General features: G+C 42.7%; 1 protein-coding gene across 1 annotated transcript in view; it reads right to left on the bottom strand.

The window, feature by feature from the left end:
* Nucleotides 1-11,188, bottom strand: part of XPO1 (exportin 1) — a 57,437-nt gene extending 46,249 nt beyond the window's left edge. The window contains exons 1-3 of the mRNA XM_063123789.1: nt 10,714-11,188; nt 5,842-5,973; nt 1,553-1,654 (exon numbers count right to left, since the gene is read on the bottom strand). Coding sequence (XP_062979859.1) covers nt 1,553-1,654; nt 5,842-5,967 — 228 coding nt within the window. The 5' untranslated portion in view covers nt 5,968-5,973; nt 10,714-11,188. The remainder of the gene's footprint in view (nt 1-1,552; nt 1,655-5,841; nt 5,974-10,713) is intronic.
* Nucleotides 11,189-12,357: the final 1,169 nt, after the last annotated feature.

Raw genomic sequence — 12,357 nt, 5'->3', positions numbered from 1 at the left:
GGGCAGCTTGTCACCCTCCAGACATTTTGGCCTACAATGCCCGTCACCCCAGCCAGCATAACCAATGGCAAGGGATGATGGGAGCTGTAGGCCTAAACATCTGGAGGGTCACAAGTTGCTCACCTCTGCTAGATATTTCTGATAATCTGTATTTTTCATTTTTTTTCCAGGTCTCAAAAAGTGTGTGTGTATATATGATGTAACCAAATTACAAAAGATGGGACAGATATAACACAGAATAAAAAACTGTATACAATGATCCCTGTGGCAGAAATTTTTATGGGACATTTATTCTATGTACCAAACCCATTCCCTCCCACCACCCAAGAAACCAAAACAAGGAAAAAAAGCAATTGATGAACAGAATTCAGTTAAAGGGAATCAAAAGGGTAGACCTTGTGGAGGCCTGCCGTCAAAGCCTAGCTGTGTCAGTTGCACAGGAAGACACCCCTTTTCTTCCTATTACAAGCAATCAACATAATGGAACATTATGATTAATATCAGGTAGTGTTAACAGCTTTAAGAAAAAAATGACTGCATAAAAGCCAAATGTCATAGTGCATAAATTTAGCACCAAATCATTTGCAATTTATGTAAATTGAAGAATTCTTTACCTGTTGCTTTCTTTCTGTTCCTCTAATCATCTCATTTTTCACAAGACAAATTTGAGTTTTAAAAAATACTGTTGATAAATCAACTTAAACATTAGTAATGTCTGTGAGTATAAAAAGCAAAGTTTACCAGGCAAGCAAACAGGCAAACATGGTTACTTAAATTTAGTACTTTGAGGAAGTTCTTAAACTTTGTCCTAAAATTTACAAAGCCTTCTTTTTATAAAAAAAAATTAAGACTTTCATAAATGCCATCCAAATTCTGAAAGAACTCATTGGAGCATGGCTGTATTCTATCTAAATACAAGGTATGTCAAGTGTGTGTGTGTTCAAACTGTATGACAACCACGCTCACATGTTTAACAGCTTATATTTAAATCTTTGAAATTTTTAGAGAAAAACATAACTACAGAAAGTTGAGGAGCATCCACTTTAGCCAGTCACTATACTGATTATATGGCTTGATTAACTGTACTGCAAACAATACAGATTGTATCCAACTGAAGAAAAGTGTTTGGGGTGCCTAGCCTGCTTTAAGTTGTACAGAATAATACCACTCTTTCCCAAAAATACAGAGGAACGTATTTTGCCCTCAGTTATGTGAATATGGCTCTCATTAATATAAATGAAAGCCAAATACATTATCTAAAGACAAGATATGGCTACAAGATTTTATAACACTCAAATCTGTTCATATTCCAACCAGAATTTTTAAACAAATCCCAAGTGACTCAGAATTTTTCAAGACTTTTACAAGAAAAAAGTAACTGATAACCTCATGGTAACATTGTGTGGTAGTACAGGGTCAGACTAAAAAGCTTTGAAGAAACAAGCAAAAATAAAATAAAAATTAAAACAAATGCTAAATCTAAAAATGGAGATACCTTCCTCAAAGTCTGAGTGGAAGAAAGACAGAAATCAATTAAAAATTGTGTACTTACTTTGGTGTTCATATTCTGAGAGAATTCCAAAATAGTATCAACTCTTGTCCACGCATCAGGGTGTTCCTTTAAGTGAGTCAAGACCTCCTGTGCCATCCTTTGCTAGAAAAGGGTAATAATTAACAGCTGTCAAAATAGCTTATGCACCTTGGTTTATAACAGTGCTTTCCAAGTTTCAGAAAGCTGAGACACACTTTTTTCCTGGATGAAAGACAATTAGACGCACACTTCATTCCAAAACCAGAAAAAGGGTTAACTTTATGAAGTGCATAAGAAATACCTTCAAGGAATCTGTGTGTGCTATCTAACTGGAAGAAGGTATGTTCAAATCAGTTATGTCTACCGTGTCAAGGCACTACAGACAGCAGACATTTCTTCTAAAGGGCAAGTAATTCTATTTCTCTGTATCAAGAGTGACAGAAACAAGACTTGCAGAGGAATGACTGTGGTGTTACACCCCACAAGTCAGTTCCCTAATGGATGTCTAAGATTTGTAAGTCTATTGTGTTTAGAATGTTGACCTGAGTGGGTGGAGATTGAAGATCTTAGGAGGCGGGGAGGAGGATATATAAGGGAATGACTGAGGTGATAGGGGGTGTTTTTAAAGTAATTTGGTTCGGGGGAGAATTAGAGATCAGGGTAAAGAGGATGGCCTTTTGAGTGTAGTGTGCAGATAGTCAGTTGGTGTATATTAAACAATCCTGATAATAAAGAAAGCTCAAGAGTGAAGGTATGAGAGAAAGGAAAGCGTGTATGAGGAGAAAAGATTGGATGAGAGGTCTTAACAAGGATCTGAAAAGTTTTATTATGAAACAAAGTTTGTGAACATTGAAATACATTTTTATTCAGTTTGTTTTACTACCACAAAAATCCCACGTGTCTCCTTGGCATTTATCATCTGCAGTTATATACATCTAACACCCGTTCTGACATTAATTCACCATCAGCACATATAATTCACAGCACATTATTTTATACCTGAAATTATTCCTGTTTACCCCCTTTCTCCACATAGTTTGTAGAAAGGTGGTGTTTGTCCCTCACCTCAGGCTCATAAAGTGATGGTGCTTAGCTTGAGCAGGGAGTGCTGTAAAGAGCCTGTGTCGCGGCACAATGACCTGCACCCAATAGTGTCTGACCAGAAGGAGGCATGGCCAGAACAGTGAATCATGCAGAGGGCAGCCTGCTCTGCAGTTGGTACTTGGAGCACACAAGTCTTTAATTATTCCGTTTCTATCCCTCCCAGCACAACAGCTATTCTCTCACAGTTCACTCGTGCACCCTGCCACATAGCCTGAGAATTTCTGGTTTAATTATTAAGTTTACTTTTCTTGGTGTGTAACATTTAGGCAGTTCTGTCTTTATCATCAATTCTTCAGTTAGGACAGAAGCAACATCAATCCACAACATGGGAGCCTGTCAACGCTACTCAATGTGCTTTTTAAATTCCAAGCTGTAATCTATACTTACTCACTTTCAAAATCACAGGGCAATATCCAAAGCTGTTGCTTGCACTTATGACATACTGCTAGCATGAGCAACCTCTAGTTGTAAGTTAGTGCAGCAGATTTCCCCTCTAAAACCCATTTCACCTGCTTCTGCTATTGGGAGCATTGCCAGAGCAGGAGTGGGGAAGCTCTTTCAGTCTGAAGGCTGAATTTAGTTTCAGAGATGTTTTTGAGGGGCTGCATTCCAGTGGTGGGCAGAGACGAAGGCAAAAAAGTGGAGTCAAAGACAAAAAGTGGGGGCCAAAATATTGTCATATTGTAGCTCAAAGCTTACTGCCAGTAATTAAACCTTCAAAGAGGCATTTCAATTTTTAGATGGGGGGACGATGACGACATAAACACCCGGAAACTGACAAAAAAATTGGTTGGGGGAAAGAGCGTGGGGACCAGAGGAAGGGTGCGTGGCCATCTGGGGAATGGTGGAGAGGACCAGATTAGGGCCTTAGCTAGACCTAAGGTTTATCCCGGGATCGTCCCGGGGTCATCCCTGTTCATGTAAATAACATACAGGATATCCCAGGAGCAGGCAGGGTCAACCCTGGGATAAATCTTAGGTCTAGGTAAGGCCTAGGATTCCAGGAGGGGTGGATTTGACCCCTGGGCCCGAGGTCACAACTCCTGCACTAGAGGTCTCTTATGCTAGTGGTACATCAACAGGGCAAGCGGACCAGAAGCGCTGGATACTGCCCACGGCTTTTAAAGTACAAAAAGCAAGAACACGCTTTAGAATTGTTTCTCTACAATGGGTAACAACTAAAATCTGCATTTTAAAACTGTACGTTCACAAAAATATAGTCTTTATACATCAGAAAAATTAGTATATATTTGATACTAAACACCACTAGTTCAATCTACAACAGTAACACAAGACAAATCATCTAAATTTGGAAGAATTTTTTTGACACACCTAAGTAAAGACACCTGATAAGGCACAGATTTGTACATACTTTTCAGACTGTATCTGCATTGCTATACTTTCATTTAGCAATCCAGTAGGAATTGGGGGGGGGGGGGGAACCATCCTAAACTTAGACTAGAACATAGATGCTGTATTCTAGAAACTTGATTGCCAACTTCCAAAGGCATGATGTCTTTAAGGCAAAGATAGGAACCTTTTTAAGCATTTCAGCCCTGCTCACTACATTCCAGTAGTGAGCAGGGCTGAAGGCAAAGGGGGCAGGACTAAAGGCCAAAGAGTTGGTGGTCCAAAATACAAAAATTACCAGCATATTTATCTTAAAGCTTTCTGCCAGTAACTGTTAAGAGAGGCATTTCAACCTCTTAGAATGGGGGAAAGCCGTAAAAAAGTGAGGAAGCCACCAAATCAGAAGTAGTTGGGTGTGTGTGTGGGGGGGGGGGGGGGGGGAGAGAGAGCATAGTTATCTGGGTAGGGACCATATTGGAATCCCAAGATGGCTGGATGTGGACCCTGGGCCTGAGGTTCCCACTTCACACACTCAGAACCAACTTGAATATCAATTATAGAACCTGCTGCCTAGAACCATCTTAGAGTGAGAAATCTCAAGTGCACAATGTAAAAAAAAAGTGTGTGGGGAGAGATACTTTTAGTGCTTGGAATCCTAATCTATTCATACTTTCTACTGAGTAGTACAAATTTGCAGAATCTGAATTTCTAGTGTTTGAAGCAAATGTTAATGGAAAGAAATGCTTCTGAAGGACACATTATTCCCAAATATAAATAATGGCTAGAAAGTCATCAAGCTAATTTAAAACAGGACCCCATTTTATGTTCGCTTGCAACTCTCTTTTCATTAAGAACCCGAAGTACCAGGAATGAAATATATGGAATGGTCAACTTATTATGCCACATAATACAACTGACTCAACACAATAACTTGCCCAGCCAGGCTATTGAGTACAACTCAATGTTCTTCTGTTTACCCCCTCCCCCAAATGAGGTTCTACCAAATGAGGCTGCAAATGAGGGTCTTGTAGGAAAAGGCAATGGATTAAATGCAGCACTGCTTGAGGTATCTTTGTCTTTGAATTTCTTCACATGCCTCCATATCTCTGAGCTGCATGTATGTGTAGTATATAGGTTGGACTGTGAGAGGTTTGACATTCGACTGTGGGAAGTTTGACAAGTTTCTATCTAGATGTTAGAATGGGATGATTATTTCATAGAGAGAACACTTGCATTGATGGCCACTGGAATCAGACTGGACAAACTAAGTTTATACAAAGAAACTAAGTATCAAAATATCCAGGTCTATGAAGTGCGAGGTTTTACAAAACTGGTAAGAGGCTTCATCATTAAGTTTCTGAACTGCATGTATGTAGTTTAAGAAGGATAGACAAACTACTAAGGTAAATGAACTGTCATCTGAACCTTAAGTAAGCTATTTGCTTTCCATTTAAATTTAGTGTGATGGAATCAGTGCTGAAATGGGACACAGGAACTGGGATAGTTGCAGATATTTGTAAGCATCCTTTTCTAAAGGATAAGAGCAAAGTAAAGTTCAGCCAAGTTATTCCATCATTTTGCTACTGATATGTACAACTGACAAGAAATCACTAGACTCTAGAGACTAAATATTTTTCAGCACAATTTGAGTACCTGCTTGCTTAGAAGGTCTCTTTAAACACTGATTGATTGCAAGTAAGGATTTACCAGCACACAAGATCATTCTTCAAGAGAACAACCTGTTTCTTCCTTTATAGATAGAATTTGGGGAAAGGAAAGGAACCTCTCGTGCAAGCACTGAGTCAATTTAGGCATAATGAAATCACAGGTTTCCAGTTTCCAAACATATACTTTACCTGGGCTCCTTCTCCGTGATACAGGCAGTTCACCACATTATCCAACAGATTTATATCCAATTTCTGGTTGAAATCCAGCAGCTGCCGTGCTGCATGGTCTGCTAACATTGTCATAATTGCTGGCATAGATTACTGAAATTTTAAAGAGAAAAACCAAGTTAAAGAAGTCATTTAAGGTTAACACCTTAGAAATTCAAAGTCCTTCCCAACTCACTGTAGGATCTTTTATTTATTTATTTATTACACTTCTATACCAGCTCTCTGGGCAGTTCACAAAAATTAAAACCATTCAAAGTATAAAACCATAATATAAAATACAATATGAGTTCTCCCCTTTCGCTAAGGGTGACATATATTAGCTATTCCGCAAATAATTCTGTCATACTAAATTCTATAATTCATAGAATCGCAGAGTTGGAAGGGGCCTACAAGGCCATCGAGTCCAACCCCCTGCTCAATGCAGGAATCCACCCTAAAGCATTGCTAGAAATGAAAAAAAAAACACAAAAACACCATATGCTTGGTTAACTTCTATTTCCTCCTCAAAGTAAGGTCAAGGGCTCAACTGAAGTTAGTGACTTGGTTCATACATAACAAGAAGCCACTATGAGTGAATTCCCCCAGGGGATTTTCTCATTGTGGTGGCAGTTTTGTCATTATGTGCAGACCCAGTGAAGGTGGGTTGTTAGCGTAGTTGACAAGCCATACAAAACCCATGGGGCTGTCTTAGGGTTGCAGTTAGCTTGTCAACAACCCCAGCAACCCTCCCTCCCCAGGTTCGCATGTAACAAGAAGCTACAGTATATCCTCCCTGTGCAACGCATATTCAAAATGATGGCCACTGCTGCAATGAGAAGCCATGATGGCATCTCGTTACATGTGAACTGGGCCAATGAGAGCCAGTGTGGTGTAGTGGCTAAGATGTTGGACTGGGAGTCGGGAGTTCTAGTCCCCACTCAGCCATGGAAACCCACTGGGTGACTTTGGGCCAGTCACATGCTCTCAGCCCCACCTACCTCACAGAGTTGTTGTTGTGAGGATAACATGGAGAGGAGGAGGATTATGTATGCCCCCTGAGTTTCTTGGAGGAAAAAAGGCAGGATATAAATGTAATAAATAAATAAATGAGTCACACCATGCCCACACTCAACTAAGTGTTTTACAAAAATGTGTACATCTTTAAGATGTATAATAGCAACATCTGATTTCTGCCCTCCCTAAGACATCATGTTTGCAAATACTGTCAACTAGGAGAGTTCTGATCAAAAGAATGCTACAACTTAAAGCAGTTTTGTTTTTACTGTGTGTGTGTGGGGGGGAGAGAATTGAGATTGTTATTTAGTGACTTGGTAAAGTAAAGTCTCTTGCATACCAAGCCTAGCCTTTTTCATTAACTAGGAATAAAAATGAATTATTCATATAAAATATATAAGACTCAGTCGGAGATATTAATTACTTGAGTAGTAAAGTACAAGTGTTAGTGGTCCAGCCCAGCTGTACTATAAGGAATCAAATAAACACATAAAAATATTTTATGATAAATGTTTCTCTACAAGATAACCAAGCTCAGCAGCATTTTAAAGCCACAGGATTTTCTATTACCCCATACCCTACAATTGCTTCTCTCTTCCTTGCTGTTGCAGATTCCCCATATAATTTGCCACAATTTTAGCCTTCAATGGCCCAAAGGAGCAGACAGCAAGCACTCACAAAAAAATAATCAAAAGTTGAAGTGGTGCTACTCCTTGCTATATAGTCCTTTTAGCATTCTCTCCTATTCAGAAAGTTCAACACCTGCATAATCCCCGCCCCATTTAACAATGCAACTCTATGCAAGTCTACTCAAAAGCCTTGTTAAATTCAATGGGGTTTATTCATAGGTTAAATGATAGAATTGCAGTTTAAATCTGCCCCAATGTATACCATTCCTACAGAAATGATACATTAGCATTCATCTATGTGTGGTGTAGTGGCTAAAGTGTTGGAGTGGGAGTTGGGAGATCCGGGTTCTAGTCCCCATTCAGCCATGGAAACCCACTGGGTGACTTTGGGCCAGTTACAGACTCTCAGCCTAGCCTACCTCACAGGGTTATCGTTGTGAGGATAAAATGGAGAGGAGGATTATGTACGCCGCCTTGGGTTCCTTGGAGGAAAAAAGGCGGGATATAAATGCAATCATCATCATCTATGTAGCAGAATACAAAATAGCTAAACAGATAATGGACCATAACAGTCCTTATAATGCTGAAGATGTCCTACTGAACTGGCATAAATAGCAAACGAAGGCTGCAATCTTATATTCATTCACTTGGGAAAGCTCCAATGAACTCAGAGGGGCTAAACTTGCATAGGATTGGCCTATAACCGATTGCAGTGTCCTTTGTGATGACAAGTATCATACCCCTACTACTGTTAGAAACAAGTTAAGTTTATTTTTGTAAGAGCACACCCTGAAGACTGAATTAAGCACAGCAGGTAACCTCCCCATACTGTGATTGCCCCCACAGAAGTTTCCATTATAATATCAGTATTCAGAAGAACTGTTAAGACTTCAACACTGAATTGTACACTTTCCTCAAGTGTTTAATCCACTAGCTCCAAGTATCAAATTACAACACCGCTTCTATGCTTGGCCACACACCTCTTCTATCTACATCTACTGTTTCTGGCTGAACACTTATATGCACAAGCTTTAAAGCTTCATCTTTGTCAACTGTCACCCACAAATACTAATCTTACTTTAATCAGACCCCTCCTCATCTAATACACATAACAGCATCATAACACTTAGGTACAATTTTCTCCATATGACTGTATCTTATAAACTCATCAGTGATGAGAACTCGTGTTCTTTTAAAATGACCTGCTTCTGATCCAAACTACAAAAAAGAAAAAGGCAAGTATTCATCAAGCTGATATATATCATAGCTATAGTTGAAGTTTAATATACTCCTACATATGCTAATGAAGAGTTTCAGCTATTGGGTGGTATAGAAATGTAATAAGTGAAATAATGAATCTAGAAATAAATAAATACTGGAACATTTCATCCTTAAAATGGCATAGAGAAATCATTAGCGTAAAAGAAAATGTGAAGTATGACTTTTACCTGTAGTCTCACATAATCTGTTTAGAAATTATCTATGACACTTGACTTTCTAGTCATCTGAATCAGGAATACACTTGGAACAGGTGCAACCAATAAAGTCAGCAAACTTTATATGCCTATGTAATTTGCCCAATGTCAAACTTACAACAGAGTTGTGAAGAGAACTGTACAGTCCATCCTTTAGTACTCTCAATTCCAACCACTTCATTAACAACTTTACTACCACTAACTCATCACAAGCTTAGCTATCAGCCCAGTGTTACTAACAGTGCCCCTATCTCTGAGGTTCATCATATACCTGTGTAAAAGCTTTTCACGAAAGCTGCACAAACGTGCACACAACAAGAACCCTACAGAAGACTGCAGAACATGGAATTTAGGACTGCAGTCTGCCCCTCCCCCTCCTATAACAGCTTCGGTAATGTTTCCTCGAAACAAGGCATTAACTTCCGATTACGGAAAAACGTGGACGAATTAGGGAAGCCACGATGAAATCAGGAATAGATACGCAACGTAAACAGATCTAAGCACACGCACATGGGGTATCTCCAAAGACGGCAGTTCCACGCCCACCCACTAGAAAGGCCTCGGCTGCCGCCCTTCGCCGAACAGCAGGCACACTGCAGAACATGCAACATTCACGCCACTACCGAGACACAAGTAAGACCTGCTATTATTGTTTAACACCCCGAAATATCTAACGCAGTCACTAGCTCCGGCCAGACGAAGCTTTAAAGGGGATTTTTGTTGCCTTTGCTCCCCGGCAGCGGCAATGAGCAGCTGGGCCACTGCAGCCCCTCCCTCCTCTATCCCTGCTTTCTATACAGGGCCCCCCACGTGATCCAGGCGGACGTTTCAATACTGCTGCACAGAGACACACACACGAAAATATTTCTGGAAACTTCCACTCCTAATAATTCACAGATTATGCTCCTAGTTTTCTCTACCCGGTCTCCAGCCACCCGCCTTGTTCTTCCTTTACCCGCGAGGGAAGGCCCTTCCTCTAATCTCCCGCCAGTCCATCTCCCCACCACCACACCTCCCGCCCCTTACTCACATTTTGCCACCCAGCTCCTGTTTCCTCTAACCCCACACTTGCTGCTTTGCTCCATCCTCCCCGCCATGCTCCCAGGATGGCATAGGTTTGCAGGAACCTGCTGGGCTCTCCTCCACCCTCCACCCGATTACTTTAAGGCCTGTTTCAGGTTTCCCAGGCAGCACATCGCTTATTTAAACTCAGGCAGGCTCCAAACCAGGTCCGTATTTTGAAGAACTCCCATCCAAGCCCCGTGGCCTTCCCCCCGCCCTTTTTGGGGCATACACACCCCTTTCCGTCCCACCCTCCCTCTCTTCTCCATGAGGCTCGAAGCACAACTCTCCAAGCTTAACCATATCATGTCTATGTACTATGGAAAGGCCTCGGACTTTGTCCTCTACTCACATCCATCTTCCCCTCCCACCTCATCACTATTTTCCCCTGGAAAACAATAAGGACTTCATCTGAACACCCATTTACATCGTTTAGGCCCTGGAATTATCACGCATCACCTCAAAGGCTTCGCACTTTGCAGTTCCCACACTTCTCACTTCTCTAGATATTGTATCCTTGTGAGACATCCCTTCCCGTCTTCCTTCCTCCCCCCCCCGAAAAAAAAACTTGTTTCCATCCCCCACCCATCCCAACTTTCTTCCCCAGTCCTCCTTTCCAAACCCTCATCTATGCCCCATGCACATGTTTCCATCAATTGTAAACTCTCACTTACCTAATTGAGTATCACAGCTACTTCTTCTAGAGAGGGAGCGGAGAGCAATACAAAAAAAAAATAAAAAAAAATAAAAAAAGAATCAAGCCAAGCTAAGAAGCACGAGGAGGAGGAGGAGGAGTGGGGTGAAAAGACCTGTCCAGCCTTCCTTCCTTCCTTCTCAACTCCCCTCAACACACACAGAAACAAAAGAGAGGTATCCTATTTTCACACGCGGCCCAAAAGTCTGTTTCATTCAGGCCCACCCGCCCCTACCCTCTCCTCCCCCCAAAAGAACCACGACTGACTACCAAAAGGAAAGGATGGAGGTGGGGGGGGGGATGGATGAGCTATCAAAAAAGGAGGGAGAATAGGAGAGAGGGATTATTTTTTTGGGAGGGGAAGAGAAATACACAAGAAGTCACTTTCTGTTTCTCAAACTCAGCAAAGTTGCAAACACACCCACACAGAGCACCAGGGCTTTGCCACCCATTCAAATGCACAGACACCCCAGCCCCCCCTTTCCCTCCCACCACCCCCGAAAACACACACACACACACACACACACACACACACACACACAGGCAGACAAGAAGAGGGGTGTGATCTGATTCCAGGCAGGTTTTGCAGGGTTGGGGAGGGGTCTTTTTTTTTTTGGAGGGGGGGGAAGAGAGAAATAGTCAACTCCTCACAACCTCCTCGCGTTCCCTTCTCCCGCCCTTTCCTTAAAGGCTCAGTTGTACGGGGGGGACGCTCCTAGGCCACCCCACCCCGCTCACACCCACCCGCAAGAGTGAATAGAAATAAGATATATAGATCTAATACACACACTTAAAAGTGGTTTCAAGGAGTCTCCACTGCCTTACATAGGTACGCAGCCACGCTGGTCGCTGAAGTTGGGGAGGGGGAGGAGGAGGAGGAGGGGGGAGAGAGATTTGCCAACCTTTGGGAGGGCTGAGGGGCCTACACCCACCCACACACCTCTGCCCAACTGCAACGGAGAGGATGAGACGGAAGGGCCCCCCCTGGTCAGCCGGGCACCCCACCCCCCCAAGAAAAACGGTCACGTGGGAGAGCCCCCCAATTTGGGCGCCCCTCTGAAACAGGCACACGAGCCACCACTCAGGCACTTTTTCGCCACCCACCCCTCCTCCTCAGTCAGTTGGGCCGCCTCCTCCCCACCACCACCACAAGTCACAGGCGGCTTTCCCCTCAGGGCGACCCTCTCCCTCTCCCTTTTTTAACCCCTCTCCTCCTCCTCCTGCCAATCCACTCCTGCGCTTTAATGAACCCCTCAGACACGCACTCGCGCTCTCTCTCACACACACATATACACGCGCGCCCTCCCTCTCTCTCTCTCTCCCGCAGTTCCTCACGGGCTCGCCCGCTTCTGCCCACACCGTAAAGGCGGCAAAGGGACCGAGAGCGCGGGGCGGCGACTGCTTTTCTCCCACCTCACACACACTCGCACGCACTCCTCTTTCTCTCTCTCTCTCTCTCTTTCTTTCTTTCCCCCCCTTTTGCTCCCGCTCTCTTTCGTTGCTGGCGCTTCTCCTTCCGCTCTTCCTCCCCCTCCTCCTCTAGTGCCACAGACTCGGAACCGGCTCAAACCGGTTCAGACTGGGAGATTCCATCTCGGTTTAGTTTTCAGCCCATGGCGCCTCG

The sequence above is a fragment of the Elgaria multicarinata genome, chromosome 4 (assembly GCF_023053635.1).
Source record: "Elgaria multicarinata webbii isolate HBS135686 ecotype San Diego chromosome 4, rElgMul1.1.pri, whole genome shotgun sequence".
In the NCBI taxonomy this organism is placed as follows: domain Eukaryota; kingdom Metazoa; phylum Chordata; class Lepidosauria; order Squamata; family Anguidae; genus Elgaria; species Elgaria multicarinata.
This window is presented reverse-complemented; position numbering and strand designations above follow the sequence as displayed.